The 16,206-nt window shown below is 64.9% G+C and overlaps 1 protein-coding gene across 1 annotated transcript in view; it reads left to right on the top strand.

Annotated features, from left to right (window-relative positions):
- The window catches only part of CSPG4 (chondroitin sulfate proteoglycan 4), a 35,246-nt gene extending 19,480 nt beyond the window's left edge, over positions 1-15,766 (top strand). The window contains 10 exon segments of the mRNA XM_058294561.2: positions 675-4,211; positions 5,361-5,843; positions 6,120-6,296; positions 7,750-7,782; positions 7,785-7,950; positions 8,053-8,153; positions 8,155-8,188; positions 8,320-8,486; positions 12,625-12,808; positions 13,081-15,766. Of these exon segments, the coding sequence (XP_058150544.1) occupies positions 675-4,211; positions 5,361-5,843; positions 6,120-6,296; positions 7,750-7,782; positions 7,785-7,950; positions 8,053-8,153; positions 8,155-8,188; positions 8,320-8,486; positions 12,625-12,808; positions 13,081-14,915 (6,717 nt within the window). The 3' untranslated portion in view covers positions 14,916-15,766.
- The last annotated feature ends 440 nt before the right edge of the window (positions 15,767-16,206 follow it).

Raw genomic sequence — 16,206 nt, 5'->3', positions numbered from 1 at the left:
TGCTTCTCCCACCACAAGGGGTCACTGTAGGAGGCTGGCCCAGGGCAGCCTGGCACTGATGCGGCTCCACTGCTAGGCATACCAGGGCCATGCCCTTGAGGGAGTGCTGCACACGTGGCATGCATGGACGCCCAAGGTCATACTGCCTCATGCTCTGCTCCTTCAGTTCCCACGCTCTGCCACCACCCAGGCTTCCATCAGGCTGTGGGAACACCATGCCAGAGAGCCAGTGTCACGGAGATAGAACCACATCCCTCTTCTCACCCCGGGGATCCCCGCCCCTCAGGTCAGGGAGCTTTTCTCTATTAAACCTTCAAAACACAGGCCTCTGATTAGGCTACCTGTCCCTGGCTGCCCTCAGTGACCCCAAGGGGCTGTGGCCAACTCGGGCCAACTCTGGGAATTCCCAGGTGCCCGTTATTCCAGCGGGGGAGTCTTCTTGATTCCAAGGCAATCTTCTGGCACTTCTCGCCCAAGGAGAGGGGAAGAAGAAAAGGCCTAAGTGGAATCTCCTGGAGGGCGTCTTGCTAAATAGCAGTTGCCTGGGAGGTGCCTTGGGGATGGCAGGAAGGCGAAAAGGGTGCCCTGCGGAGCCTTTGCCCTAGGTCCTTCCCTGGGGATCCACGTAGGAGACCGCTGTGCTGACCCCACCCCGACTCCCCGTCTCTCCCCAGGTCCGGCTCGTCCTGGGCCAGGAGGAGCTGAGGCTGCAGACCCCGGCGGAGACCCCGCTCAGCGACTCCGTCCCCCACGCTGTGGTCCTGTCCATGACAGACGGCTGGGCCACGCTGTCAGTGGATGGGCTCCTGAACAGCTCAGCCCCAGCCCCGGGGGCCCCCCTGGACGTCCCCTATGGGCTCTTCGTGGGGGGCACCGGGAGCCTTGGTCTGCCCTATCTGAGGGGGGCCAGCCGGCCCCTGAGAGGTTGCCTCCATGCCGCCACCCTCAATGGCCGCAGCCTCCTCCAGCCACTGACCGCAGACGTGCTTGAGGGCTGTGCCGAAGAGTTTTCTGCCAGTGCCAACGTGGCCCTGGGCTTCCCGGGGCCCCACTCCCTGGCTGCCTTCCCTGCCTGGAGCACCCGGGACGAGGGCACCCTGGAGTTTACGCTCACCACCAGGAGCCGGCAGGCGCCCCTGGCCTTCCAGGCGGGGGGCCGGCGCGGGGACTTCATCTACGTGGACATCTTCGAGGGTCACCTGCGGGCCGTGGTCGAGAAGGGCCAGGGCACAGTACTGCTGCACAACAGCGTGCCCGTGGCCGACGGGCAGCCCCACGAGGTCAGCATCCACGTGGACACCCACCGGCTGGAAATCTCCGTGGACCAGTACCCCACACGTACATCCAACCGGGGGGTCCTCAGCTACCTGGAGCCACGGGGCAGTCTCCTCCTTGGGGGCCTGGACGCAGAGGCCTCTCGCCACCTCCAGGACCACCGCCTGGGCCTGGCCCCTGGGGTCACCAACGCCTCCCTGCTGGGCTGCATGGAGGACCTCAGCGTCAACGGCCAAAGGCAGGGGCTCCGGGAAGCCGTGCTGACGCGCGACATGGCAGCCGGCTGCGGGCTGGAGGAAGACGAGTACGAGGAGGACGCCTACGGCCCGTATGAAGCGCTCTCCACCCTGGCGACTGAGGCCTGGCCAGCCGTGAAACTGCCTGAGCCCTGCGTGCCTGAACCGGGGCTGCCTCCCATCTTTGCCAATTTCACCCAACTGCTGACCATCAGCCCCCTGGTGGTGGCTGAGGGTGGCACAGTCTGGCTGGAGTGGCGCCACGTGCAGCCCACGCTGGACCTGAGCGAGGCAGCGCTGCGCAAATCCCAGGTGCTGTTCAGCGTGAGCCGCGGGGCGCACCACGGCGAGCTCGAGCTGGACATCCCAGGCGCCCAGGTGCGGAAAATGTTCACCCTCCTGGACGTGGTGAACCGCAAGGCACGCTTCGTCCACGACGGCTCCGAGGCCACCTCCGACCAGCTGGTGCTGGAGGTGTCGGTGACGGCTCGGGCGTCCGTGCCCTCGTGCCTGCGGAGGGGCCAGACTTACATCCTGCCCATCCAGGTGAACCCCGTCAATGACCCGCCCCGCGTCGTCTTCCCCCACGGCAGCCTCATGATCGTCCTGGAGCACACGCAGAAGCCCCTGGGGCCCGACGTCTTCCAGGCTTACGACCCAGACTCTGCCTGCGAGAGCCTCACCTTCCAGCTCCTCGGCACCCCTGCCGGCCTCCCCGTGGAGCGCCCAGAGCAGCCCGGCGAGCCAGCGGCCGAGTTCTCCTGCCGCGAGCTGGAGGCGGGCGGCCTGGTCTACACCCACCGCGGCGGCCCCGCGCAGGACCTGACGTTCCGGGTCAGCGACGGGCTGCAGGCCAGCCCCCCGGCCACGCTGAAGGTGGTGGCTGTCCGGCCGGCCATGCAGATCCGCCGTAACACGGGGCTGCGCCTGGCCCAGGGCTCGGCTGCGCCCATCTCGCCCGCCAACCTGTCGGTAGAGACCAACGCCGTGGGGCAGGACGTGAGCGTGCTTTTCCGCGTCGCCGGCGCCCCGCGGTTCGGGGAGCTGCAGAAGCAGGGGGCCGGCGGGGCAGAGGGCACCGAGTGGTGGCCCGTGCAGGCCTTCCACCAGCGGGACGTGGAGCAGGGCCGTGTGCGCTTCCTGAGCACGGACCCGCAGCGCCACATCGAGGACACCGTGGAGAACCTGGCTCTGGAGGTGCAGGTGGGCCAGGAGACCCTGAGCAACCTCTCCTTCCCAGTGACCGTCCAGAGAGCCACAGTGTGGATGCTGCGGCTGGAACCTCTGCACACGCACAACACCCGGCAGGAGGCTCTCACCACGGCCCACCTGGAGGCCGCCCTGGAAGAGGCAGGCTCAAGCCCCGCCACCTTCCACTACGAAGTGGTTCAGGCCCCCCGGAAGGGAAACCTTCGGCTGCAAGGCATGCGGTTGTCCGACGGCCAGGGCTTCACCCAGGACGACCTGCAAGCCGGCCGGGTGACCTATGGGGCCACGGCGCGAGCCTTGGAGGCGGCGGAGGATGCCTTCCGCTTCCGCGTCTCGGCCCCGCCCCACTTCTCCCCACTCTACACCTTCCCCATCCACATCAGCGGGGACCCCGACGCCCCTGTCCTCACCAACGTCCTCCTCTCGGTGCCCGAGGGCGGCGAGGGCGTCATCTCTGCTGACCACCTCTTCGTCAAGAGTCTCAACAGCGCCAGCTACCTCTACGAGGTCATGGAGAGGCCCCGCCACGGGAGGTTGGCGTGGCGAGGGGCACGGGACGAGACCGCCACGGTGACCTCCTTCACCAACGAGGACCTGCTGGATGGCCGGCTGGTCTACCAGCACGACGGCTCCGAGACCACGGAGGACGACATCCCGTTCGTGGCGACCCGCCAGGGCGAGGGCAGCGGCGGCATGGCCTGGGAGGAGGTGCGCGGCGTCTTCCGCCTGGCCATCCAGCCTGTGAACGACCATGCCCCCGTGCAGACCGTCAGCCGCGTCTTCCACGTGGTCCGCGGCGGGCAGCGGCTGCTGACCACCGATGACGTGGCCTTCAGCGACGCCGACCTGGGCTTCGCCGACGACCAGCTGGTGCTGACCCGCAAGGACCTCCTGTTCGGCAGCATCGTGGCCGTGGACGAGCCCGCGCGGCCCATCTACCGCTTCACCCAGGAGGACCTCAGGAAGAGGCGGGTCCTGTTCGTGCACTCGGGCGCCGACCGTGGCTGGATCCAGCTGCAGGTCTCCGACGGACAGCACCAGGCCACTGCGCTGCTCGAGGTGCAGGCCTCGGAGCCCTACCTCCACGTGGCCGATGGCGCCAGCCTCGTGGTTGCTCAAGGGGGCCAGGGCACCATCGATGCAGCCGTGCTCCCCCTGGACACCAACCTAGACATCCGCAGCGGGGACGAGGTCAGCTACCACGTCACCGCCGGCCCGCGCTGGGGACAGCTGCTCCGGGCCGGCCAGCCAGCCAGAGCCTTCTCCCAGCAGGATCTGCTGGACGGGGCTGTTCTCTACAGCCACAACGGCAGCCTTAGCCCCCGCGACACCCTGGCCTTCTCCGTGGAGGCCGGGCCCGTGCACACAAATGCCACCCTACATGTGACCCTTGCCCTGGAAGGCCCGCTGGCCCCACTGCGCCTGGTCCAGCACAAGAAGATCTACGTCTTCCAGGGGGAGGCGGCCGAGATCAGAAGGGACCAGCTGGAGGTAAGGGGCTGGGGGTAACGTGCGGGGGTATGGCCCAGGGAGAGGGGGCCCTGTCTGCACCGGCACCGGCCTTCGTGCCGTATGTTCTGGGCTGTGACAATGGCTGCTCGGGGAGCAGGTGTGTGCACATGTCTTGGGTGTGAGCTTAAACATGGACATGCGGATCTGTATGTTGTAACACATTTGCCCGTGAGGGGTGTGTGACTCTGTGTCCTGTGTACGTGCTGTGGCTCAGCATGCAGATTCCAGGGCCCACCCAGGCACATGGAATCTCTGAAGTGGAGCCTAAGACTCTGTACTCAAATACGTTCACTAGAATATTGTTGTGGGTGCTAAGCTTTGAGGACTGCTGGCCACGGAGACGGGCTCAGCTGTCCCACACACCTCCCGATAGTCAGCTCTTTCCCAGACCTCAGAAAGGGGCTGCTGGCCACCCAGGAACCATCCAGCAGGCCCACTGACCTGCTGTGTGGCCACAGCCCTGTCCCTTGCCCTCTCTGGGCCTTATTCTCCTCCACTGTCAAGTTCTGAGGCCCTTTGGGTTCTGGCTATCTGGACTTTGGGGCAAACTGAGGCTAAAATGCTAGAGGAAGCAGCATTTGAGCCAGCTTTGAAGAGTCTGGGGGGTCGATAGCAGGGTGGGGGTGGTATTCCAGGCAAAGGGACTGTCCCTGCAAAGGCTGAGAACCAGGAGTGCGAGTTTGGGGCTGGTGTGCAGCCTTCGTGGCTGGGTCATCAGGTGCAGGGGCGCTGGGCAGGGCCTCCCCGAGGAGCCTGCACCTCTAAGGAGAAGGGGCCCTCTGGTGGTGAGGGGTGGCAACAGCAGGGGCTGGCGGGAGCTCCAGGCAAACCATCCGGGTTGAGCGACAACACGGCCCCAGCAGGGGCAGCCTCTGGGCGTGTGCCTGTGTGCACACGTTGGTACGTGTGTGACGAGCACGTGTGTGTCAGCCCACACGTCAGGGTGCGGTGAGATGGTCGGTGGGATTGTGTGTCTCAGAGGCTGTGGCCTCGTGGCTGTGCTGTGGGCCTGGGTGTCTGCCCGTCTCAGTGAGCAGTGGCGTCCGATGCCCTGGGCCCTTCCTGGGCGTGGGGGGCGAGGAGACAGCCCGTTCCGCCCCGTGAGTCTCGGCACCCTCTGTCAACCAGGCAGCCCAGGAAGCAGTGCCACCCGCAGACATCGTGTTCTCAGTGAAGTCCCCACCCAGCGCCGGCTACCTGGTGACCGTGTCCCCCGGCGCCGCAGCGGACGAGCCGCCCCGCCTGGACCCCGTGCAGAGCTTCTCCCAGGAGGCGGTGGACGCGGGCAGGGTCCTGTACCTGCACTCCCGCCCCGAGGCCCAGAGCGACACCTTCTCCCTGGACGTGGCCTCGGGCCTGGGCGCCCCCCTCGAGGGCATCCGGGTGGAGCTGGAGGTGCTGCCCGCCGCCGTCCCGCTGGAGGCTCAGAACTTCAGTGTCGCCGAGGGCGGCGTCCGCACCCTGGCCCCTCCGCTGCTCCGCGTCGCCGGCCCCTACTTCCCCACGCTGGCAGGCCTCCGCCTGCAGGTGCTGCAGCCGCCCCGGCACGGCACCCTGCGCAGAGAGGAAGGACCTCAAGACGGGAGCCTGGAGGGCTTCTCCTGGAGAGAGGTAGGGCCAGCAGGGAGGCCCCGGGGGTGCGGCCCAGCCGGGGCCAGGGTAGGGGAGCCCCAAGGACTCCCAGTCTGGGGTACATGCAGAGAGGAGGCGGGGAGCTGATGTTTAGGGAGCTGTAAGCGCCTTATCTCATCTCCTCCCAAGTACCCTGGGAGGCAGGAAGCACTGTCCCCATTTTCCGCACCCAAAGGCAGAGCAGGGAGGGTGCTGGGCCTGAGACCCACCCGCGTGCCTGCTGGGGCCTGCCCGCCGGCCACCGGCCTGCTGTAGGTGGAGCAGCAGCTGATCCGCTACGTGCACGACGGGAGCGAGACGCTGACAGACGGCTTCGTCCTCCTGGCCAATGCCTCGGAGATTGACCGCCAGAGCCAGCCCGTGACCTTGACCGTCACCGTCCTGCCTGTCAACGACCAGCCCCCCGTCCTCTCCATGAACACAGGCCTACAGGTGAGCGCATCCCTGAAAACACCATCTCCCCATCCCGGAGAGAGAGCCAGGATCCCCCCCTTCCCAGCGGAAGAGTCCCCCTTTCTTCTCAATTTCCTCCTCTGTAAAGTGGGGACACGGCCATATGCCTTAGCACATTAGCAGGAGGAGAGAGGAGGCAGTGCTCTGAAAGTGGAATAGCTGTGTGAGGCTTTGTTGTTGGACACTTATAAGTGAGTGGATAGCCTTGTGAATGGCTGTGCTGGACCCTCCTCTTTCCTAGACTCATCCACAGCAGGACACTTTTTCTCCAGCTCAGGACCAGAACTCCCGCAGAAAGTTATTGCAGCCCTCGACGGTGGGCTCCGGGTGGGCAGCACTTAAGCTCCTCGCTCCCACCCCCAGCAAGGAAAGGCCACAGCTTAGTTCCCACTCTGTCCCCCCTCAGCAGAGGTAGAAGCTGAGGCCCAGGGAGGTGACAGAACTTCTCCACGGTCACAAAAGTTGTCACTGATGAAACAAAAGGGTGTGGCTAGAGGTGCCCACACAGCACGATGGTGGATGCGCAGGGCTCACAGGCTGGACTTTGGGGTGTGCGCTCCTGGGTCAGCAGGAGCCATGCAAGGTTTCAAAGGAGGATGACGGGCTGTCTCTGACATGGGACGCTGGGAATCGTCAGGATGTGCCTATGGCGAGGACCCAGCAACGGTCCACCAGGTGGCGCCATCCACCCATGTTTGCTCCAGGAGCCCAGGGCTAAAGTCTCACCCGTACATTGTGGCCCCTCCCTCTAGAGCTCTACCGCAGGTAGAGCCCAGGAATCCCAGCAGACTCTGTTCTGGGGGCATGGGAGTCCCTCCAAACACTGTTCGCAAGTTGTTGACCCGGGAGGATGGGCTGGGGACACGGGATCCTGTCCTGCTGAGCATGGGGAGGGGCTGTCTGCAAGCAGGCACCCCTCGCCCCCCTGCCTGGGACCCAAGACTATGCTGGGAACACCTGGCCCTCACCCAGAGCTGCCTTAGTGCTGCATGACGCCAGGCTCTCAGTCCTGGAAGGGCAGATATTTTAACTATATGGACAGGGCAAAAACCAACATTGCCACCATGTGCCCAGCCCCCTGCCCAGATGTGCTGTGGAGGGGTCCGAGGAGACCAGGCCTACCAGGAAGACACAGCCAGATTAAGCAGCACTGTCGTTCAGGGTGGGAGTCTCTGGGGAGCAAGCACTTGTGGGGGGGGGGGCATTTAAGAGCTGGGGCTTCCTGAGGAGGGGCCTGAGCTGGCCTGGAGGGACCGGCAGCACTGGGGTACATGGAAAGGAGGGGTTCTGGGGCCTGAGGTCACAGGGAACGGTGAATGGGGTTTAGGGGGTCTCTGTGCAGAGGAGCCCAGCATGGGGGGGGCCGGGGCCCGAGAGCCACCTGATGGGTGGGTGCAGTGCAGGCAGAACTTTGACCAGCCTTTGTCCCCAGGTGTGGGAGGGGACCACTGTGCCCATCCCCACCAGAGGGCCCTCAGGGGCACAGACAGAGACTCAGGGCCGGGGGACCTGGTCTACGCCATCGAGCAGCCTAGCAACGGACGCGTGGTGCTGCGGGCGGCCCCGGACGCCGAGGTGCGCAGCTTCACGCAGGCCCAGCTGGACGGCGGGCTCGTGCTGTTCACGCACAGAGGTGGGTGCTGAGGGGGGCCCTGCCCTGTGCTTGCAGCCCCCGAGGACGCCCTGAGGGGGGGGGCATCTGAGACTAGCAGGCCCCGATTCCACCCGCCCCCAGGAGCCCTGGAGGGAGGCTTCCGTTTCAACCTCTCCGACGGCGAGCACACTTCCGCCGGCCACTTCTTCCGCGTGATGGCCCAGAAGCAGCTGCTCCTCTCCCCTGGAGGGCAGCCGGACGCTGACCGTCTGCCCAGGTGGGTCTGCCAAGCGCTGGGCTCTCCCGCCTCCCAGCGGCTGGGGGCGGATGGCACGCTGCCTCGCTGGGGGTCGGAGGCCTGGCCCTCACCCCCCGCCAAAGGCCGACACACCCCTCTTGCCGTCCAAGGGTCCGTCCAGCCACTCAGCAGCCAGAACCTGAAAGCCAGCTCCAGCGCAGGCACGGACCCCCGCCACCTGCTCTACCGTGTCGTGCGGGGCCCACAGCTGGGACAGTTATTCCATGCTCAGCAGGGCAGTCCCGGGAAGGCGCTGGTGAACTTCACTCAGGCCGAGGTAAGGACCCACCTCTGCTCAGACTCCGTCCAGCCTCAGGGGGGCCCCGCCGTGCCGTGGACACCGGTGGCCATGGGTGCCAGCTCCAGCATGGTTGGCAGCAGGCACTCCCCAGCCTGCTGCAGCCTAGTTCTGCATGTCCAGCCCCCCAGGGGCCACCAGGCTGGGAGGGCAAATGAGGGCTGACTGCGCTCAGGGGGAGGGGAGAGGGACACGAGGCCCCCGAACAGGGACCGGTCCCGGGGCTTGGCTGCCAGGGCAGCTTTCAGAAGGAAGCCCGGGGACTGGAAATGCACCGTGCGGGGGTGCTCAGGACACCGCAGTGCCTAGGGAGGGCCAGCACATAGTTTAGGAGGTCGTGTTTGAGATGAAGGCAGCTGACGGGCCTGTGGGCAGAGGGGTGAGCCTCGGCCCAAGCCAGGTGCCGGCGAGAGAAGCAAAGCAGAGGAGCAGACAGAGGAGGCAGAGGTGCGAGTGACGCTGCCATCCAGCCCTCACAGCCACCAGCTGCTCCAGAGCACACCAGAGGCCAGAGGCCCGCCAGCCACGGGAAGAGGCCGACAGAACGCTGGGCTGGCGGCATCACGGGCTCTTTCGTGCCGCGTGCCCCAGAGGGGGCCAATGGCCATCACTTACACGAAACACTCCCGCTAAGGGCAGGGGTGCCAGAAGTCCCAGGACAGCCTCGTTCTCTCCCAGGGCAGAGCAGGAGTTACCCCAGGATGGGGGCAGAGAGCGCAAGACTCCTTCTCGGTCTCACCTGAGAAGGCGGTGGCCCTAACCCTCTGACAGCGGCTCAGTGGGTGTCCAGACCAGCAGATGAGCCGGGTTAGTTCTGGTGGGAAGGGGCCTCGGGTCGGCCCCGAGCTGGCTCTGCTGCGACTCCTCCAGGGTGTTCCCAGGGCACTCGGGGGACCACCCGGCAGAGCCCACCCCTGGGTCCCTTTCCAACCTCCCCGCCTCCCAGGGACTTCAAGCCCGGCCCACTCCTTCCCACCCCCGTCCAGGGTGCACACTGCCTCCGAGAAGTACAAGGGCAAATCTGAGGCCCCACCTCACCCCAGCGGGAAGCTCACATGGGGAGCTATCAGGCATCTTGGGGGACAGGGGAGCACGGGGCAGGGAATAGACGGTTTTAACCAAGGCAGGAAAAAGTTCCTTGGGTCTTTCACATCAGTGAGATCAGGCCCTGGGTTTCTCTGTTCTCTTGGAGCCCCAAATTCTGCTGTGGCCCCCTTCCTGCCCCCAGCTCCCAGTGAAATAGTCAGCAGGCTAGTGACTGCGGGCAGAGCACCTTGAGGTGCTGGGAGTCATCAGATGCCCAGGAAGGGGAGGGGATGGACCAGGGCTTCCGGCCCTCCCCCACCCTACAGGCCCCACATTAACCCAGCACTCCCCGCCCCCACTCCAGCCTTGGGCTGGCCTAGATCGAATGGCCACCAGGGGCCAGGCTGGCAACGCCACCCAGAGAAGCAGGTAGAGGGGGACGGGGATAGGGCAGGGCTGGGTAGTGCTGTGACTGCTGCTTGACACTCCGAGCTGGGCAGGGCAGGACCAGTGTCCCCATTTTGCAGAAAAGGAAACTGAGACTCACAGAGGTCAGGTAACTTTATTCAAGGCACGTGGCTAGGAAAAGGCAAAGTCAGGGCTGTGCCTTCTGCCTGCTCGTCCAAGGCCTCTTTCCCCAAAGCCACCGCTTGCTGCCCCGGAGCTCAGGGACCCCTCTCCACCTTGCCTCACCCCTCCGCCAGATACCCCTCATGGCCGTTCCCTACACCCAGGCTTCCAGCCTCCCGAAGGCCTCGATTTCTTTCCCCCCCCCCCCCCCCCCCCCACCCTTCAGCCTGAGACAGAGATAAGAAACTGGCAGTCCTGGCAGCAGCAGCTGGCTCACAGATGTGTTTCGTTTGCCTGCACCAACCATTTAATTTTTAAAAAGTAATTGTCAACATATGACCGTTAGGGGATTTCCCATAAAAACCTGATTTCCAGTTTCTTTAAAAGCCAGTGTTCCCTCTTACAGCAATCAGCTGAGGAGCAACTCTCCTCCCTTCCAAACCTAGATGCTGCCCCCCACCCCCTCCACCCCCAGTAGACTGGGCTCTGCTCCTCTTTAGACTGGGCTCTGCCCCCTGCACTGGTCAGGGCTCTCCAGAGAAACAACTAACAAAATACATGTGTAAATATTATGAGATTTATTATGGGAACTGGCTCATGAGACCGGCAAGCTGGTGTGTCAGAATTCCACAGGCCAGGTCGCAAGCTGGGAAGTCTGATTGAAAGTCTGTGAATTCCCCGGGAGGCACCAGCGGGCTGAAATTAGAAGGAGATAGAAATCCTTCTTTCTGACTGCTGAAATCATCATTTCTTCCTTTAAGGCCTTCAACTGATTGGCTGGGGCTTCTCTCATTGCTGAAGGCAGTCTCCTCTGTCGCTTGTAGATGTAATCAGCTATAGATGCAATCAACTTACTGATGGTTTAAAGCCACAAAATATCCTCATACTAACAGTTAGGTCCAGTGCCTCCTTGACCAAACAACTAGACACAATAACCTAACCAAGTTCACACGGGAACTTAACCATCACCCCCCTAGAGAGGACGGTGACCCCCCTGCCGATCAGGACCTACCCACATAGTTAGGTGGGGATCCTTTAGTTGGGGCAATGCTCCCCAGTGCCCCACAGACCCCTCTGCTCCCAAAGTGTCCTGCACACCAAACCCCGGTCCGTTTCCATCTTATTTTACACAAGTCCAGTTTTTCTGAGAGAAGGAATTTAGTTCCCTGTGTCCCCTAAAGGGAAAAGCAAAAGATAAGCCAAGAGGACACATTGTGATTTAAAGGGGGGGGGGGCATATTTCTTAGTGGAAGGGAAGAATATTCCCTGGTTTGTAATACGCAAACATCCTTCAAGAGCAGCAGGTGGGGCTGGGGCAGAGCGGGCGTGGGGCCTGGCGGAGGTGGGGTCCCGAGGGGAGCCACTGCAGGGTCTTGAGCACAAGCGGCCTCCCCTTACCTGCATTTCCAAAGACTCACTCTGACTTCTGGGTTAAGAATGAACAGTAGCATGAGCGGGGCAGAGGCTGAAGCAGGGAGACAAGAGGCTACTGCAGTAACCCCGTCAAGAAGATGGGGTGCAAGAAAAAGAGAGGAGTGGAGAACGGCTCCAGGGCTGGGACCTGAGCCCCGGGGATACCAGAGGTGCCAGCAGCTGAAGTGGGGGAGGCGGCGCGAAGTCCTTAGGCCTCCTGGCGGAGCCCTGGGGACGGGTCTGGAGCCCAGGCACGAGCAGACTGGGTTTGCAGATAGGAATGGGGGGGGCGGGTCATCTCCCTCGATGGCGTTAGAAGTCCTGAAACTGGGTGAGTGCCTCGGGGGGCACCTGCACATAGAGGAAGACCAACGGACTAGTGTTGGGGAGAACAAACCAACCAAAGTCTGAAGGGGCAACAAGTGAGAGAGTGGGATGTCCTGGAGAAGGGCGTGCTCAGCTGTGCCCGAGGCAGCTGAGCAGGTAAGACCTAAGAATCCAGCCACGCAGGGAAGTTCTGGGGATGGCGAAGCAGGAGCAGAAGCTGAGTGAGCTCAGGACAGGGAGGAGAGGGAAGACTGTTCTTTCGGATAGTTTTGCTATGGAGAAGCAAAAGGGGAGACAGCCACTGGTAGAAAAAGTGAAATCAAGAGAAGTGTGGAAGAAAGAACAGAGCATGTGCGCGCCGTTAGGGGAGGAAATAGACGCACAGGAGAGAAGGGAGATGGTGGGAGTGGCATCTGCAGGAGGCTGGAGGGGACAGTATCCAGGGCAAAAGAGGAAGGACTTGCATTAGACAGTGGCAAGGCAGGATTATTGCTTTACCCAGAGTTTCAGAGAGATGAGGTGACTTGCCCAAGGTGGCAGGGGTGTGACCTGAACTGGCTCCAGGACCCGGCTCTCCACTGCACTCAGTTGCCTGGTGAGCGGTGAGGGAAGGAGCCAGGTGCACAGAGCTGGGCACAGCCTGGAGAGCCCAGAGCGGAGGTGGGCACTGAGGGGCTGTCAGGGACACCCAAGCGCCCAGCGCGGGTGCCAGCCCTGGAGGCGGCTCCTGGGCAGCGGGGGCCGGGCCCACCTCTCACCCCCGTGGTGGTGACTCCCTCAGGTGCATGCCGGGGATGTTCTGTATGAACACGAGATGCCCCTCGAGCCCTTCTGGGAGGCCCACGACAGCCTGGAGCTGCAGCTGTCCTCGCCCCCTGCCCCCGACCTGGCCGTGACACTTGCCGTGACCGTGACCTTCGAGCATGCCTGTCCGCAGCGGCCCAGCCGCCTCTGGAAGAACAAAGGTGAACAGTGAGAGGGTCTGGCAAGGTTGGAGGATCACGAGAGGCCCAGGAAGAAGGGCCGACGAGGCCAGCTAGCAGCTCCTGTCCCCCACCCCCGGGGCCTGGGGAGTTAAACGGGGGGTAGGTGGGAGGCCTGGGGGGCCCGCTGTCCTGTCCTCCTGAGGCCCTGGGACTGAGGAGGAAGGCACAGCCCCCCACGTCCCATCCTGGGGGCTCCGGTTCAAGGCTGTCCCCAGCAGACTGGACCTTGATCCCCTGTGTCCCACCTGCAGGTCTCTGGGTCCCTGAGGGCCAGCAGGTTGACATCACCGTGGCCGCCCTCGACGCCGCCAACCTCCTGGCCAGCGTCCCGCTGCCCCGGCGGCCGGAGCACGACGTGCTCTTCCAGATCACGCAGTTCCCCACACGGGGCCAGCTGCTGGTGTCCGGGGAGCCCCTCCACGCCGGGCGGCCCCACTTCTTGCAGTCCGAGCTGGCCGCCGGGCAGCTGGCGTACGCCCATGGCAGTGGGGGCACCCAGCAGGACGGCTTCCGCTTCCGCGCCCACCTCCAGGGCCCGGCGGGGGCCCCCGTCGCGGGGCCCCAGACCTCCGAAGCCTTCGCCATCACCGTGCGGGACGTGAACGAGCGGCCGCCGCGGCCCCAGGCCTCCATCCCGCTCCGCCTCCCCCGGGGCTCCCGGGCCCCCGTCTCCCGGGCCCAGCTGAGCGTGGTGGACCCAGACTCGGCTCCCGGGGAGATCGAGTACGAGGTGCAGCGGGCACCCCACAACGGCTTCCTGAGCCTGGCGGGGGGCAGCCCGGGCCCCGTGACGCGCTTCACGCAGGCCGACGTGGATGCGGGGCGGCTGGCCTTCGTGGCCAACGGGAGCAGCGTGGCGGGTGTCTTCCAGCTGCGTGTGTCCGACGGGGCGAGCCCACCCCTGCCCGTGTCCCTGGCCGTGGACATCTTGCCGTCCTCCATCGAGGTGCGGCGGCGGGTGCCCCTCGAGGTGCCCCAGGCTTTGGGCCGCGCCTCCCTGAGCCGGCAGCAGCTCCAGGTGGTCTCAGATCGGGAGGAGCCCGAGGCGGCATACCGCCTCACCCAGGGGCCCCAGCACGGGCAGCTCCTGGTGGGCGGGCAGCCCGCCTCGGCCTTCAGCCAGCTGCAGGTGGACCAGGGCGAGGTGGCCTTTGCTTTCACCAACTTCTCCTCCGCTCACGACCGCTTCAGCGTCCTGGCTCTGGCCAGGGGCGCCAACGCGTCAGCCACCGTGAACGTCACCGTGAGGGCCCTGCTGCGCGTGGGGGGGCGCGGGCCGTGGCCCCAGGGTGCCACCCTGCGGCTGGACGCCGCCGTCCTCGACGCGGCCGAGCTGGCCAACCGCACGGGCAGCGTGCCCCGCTTCCGCCTCCTGGCAGCGCCCCGGCACGCCCGTGTGGTCCGGGTGCCCCGAGCCGGGACGGAGCCCGGGGGCGGCCAGCCCGTGCAGCAGTTCACCCAGCGGGACCTCGAGGACGGCAGGCTGGGGCTGGAGGTGGGCAGGCCGGAGGGCCGGCCCCCCGGCCCCGCCGGCGACAGCCTCACCCTGGAGCTGTGGGCGCAGGGCGTCCCGCCCGCCGTGGCCTCGCTGGACTTCACCACGGAGCCTTACAGCGCGGCGCGGCCCTACGGCGTGGCCCTGCTCCGCCTCCCTGAGGCTGCGCGGACAGAAGCGGGGCAGCCGGAGAGCGGCACGCCCACGGCCCGGCCGGGCCCGGCCGCCTCCAGCCCCGTGCCCGCCGTGGCCAGGGGGGGCTTCCTGGGCTTCCTCGAGGCCAACATGTTCAGCGTCATCATCCCCGTGTGCCTGGTCCTCCTGCTCCTGGCGCTCCTCTTGCCGCTGCTCTTCTACCTCCGCAAACGCAACAAGACGGGCAAGCACGACGTCCAGATCCTGACCGCCAAGCCCCGCAACGGCCTGGCCGGGGACGCCGAGACTTTCCGCAAGGTGGAGCCGGGCCAGGCCATCGCGCTCACCGCCGTGCCCGGCCAGGGGCCCCCGCCGGGCGGCCAGCCGGACCCAGAGCTGCTGCAGTTCTGCCGGACACCCAACCCCGCCCTCAAGAATGGCCAGTACTGGGTGTGAGGCCCGGCCCGGGCCCAGACGCTGATCGGGCCGGGGACAGGCCTGCCCAGGCCCGGCCCCCATCGACCCCAGGCCCTGGTGCTGGCTGGGTGTCCCCACAGCAAGACCCGGAGACACTGGGGATGGGGGATGCCCAGGGGCAGTCTCAGGGGTCCGGGTAGACTGAGTCAGGAGCTGCAAACTCCCGAGTTCTCTCCATGTCGGAGAACCAAGGCAGGCGGTGGGCTCAAAGTCGATGCCCCCGCCCCAGAGCTCGTTGGGGCTGTCAGAGTTAGGGTGAGTCCTAAGTGGATCAGTACCCCGAGTCTTCAGTCTGGGACCTTGGGTAAGTCTCACTGGCTGCCAAGAGGGCAAGCAGGAGAGTGTGCCCTGGGAAAGGAAGAGACTGACTGGGGGACTCCTGGTTTTCCCAACCCAGGCCTCCCTTTTTCTCTAACCCAGGGTGGAAGGAAAAAACTCTATCCCCCTGATTTTTTAGGGAGAGGGTATTCCCTGGAGCAGAGAGCAGGAAGAGAGAGCCGCTCTACTCTAGAAGGCATTAGCCTAGAATAATATATTCAGTGCGCAGGGCGGGGGGTGCTCTGGGGGTGGGTCTATTTAACGTGGTGCTGAGCTAGCCGGGGCTGATGGAGTCCCTGGGGCATGGGATGGAAGAGGGGCTGAGGCCACCTCCTCCCCAGGCCTCACCTGCTGGGCCAAAGCCTAGGCAAGCATCCGGGGGGCAGCCCGAGAGCAGGGAGCCTGCACGGTCCAGGCCACGGGCCACCGCAGGGCCCCAGAGCTGGGGGTGCGGCTGGCGGGGGCACTCGGCTCCACGGGGCCTGGATAAAGGGTGCTTTGAAGGCTCTGGAGAGCTGTGTGTTGTTTGTGTCTGTGCCCTGGGCCCTCGGCCACACCCACCGGACTCCCCTGGGGGCGCTGTCCCACCAGCGTGAATTGCCACTCCTGGGGCTCTCCAAATCTCCTCTGCCCCCTCTAGGCCAGGCTTTGCCTGATGAGCCTGCCCCTCGGTTGAGTAGCCAGGCTTGGTCTTCCCCAAGGAACTTAAAGAAAGAACTGAAACCAAGGGATGCTAAGAGCTCCCATCTCCAGATTCTCACCCCGGGGGTCCACCTCCCCACCACCTCTTAGGTGGCCGCAGCGGCAAGGTGAGGAGAGAGTGCACAAGGGACAGGGTGACGGCCCCGGCCCCTCCCCTCAGCTCCCTGGGGGTGTCTAAGAGGCATTCTGCTGGTAGAACTGCAGCTTTCTGACAGGAGACGGAGGGCGCTTCTTGAGGGCGGAGCGAGCA

Source organism: Dasypus novemcinctus, chromosome 3, assembly GCF_030445035.2.
Source record: "Dasypus novemcinctus isolate mDasNov1 chromosome 3, mDasNov1.1.hap2, whole genome shotgun sequence".
Taxonomy (NCBI): Eukaryota; Metazoa; Chordata; class Mammalia; order Cingulata; family Dasypodidae; genus Dasypus; species Dasypus novemcinctus.
This window is presented reverse-complemented; position numbering and strand designations above follow the sequence as displayed.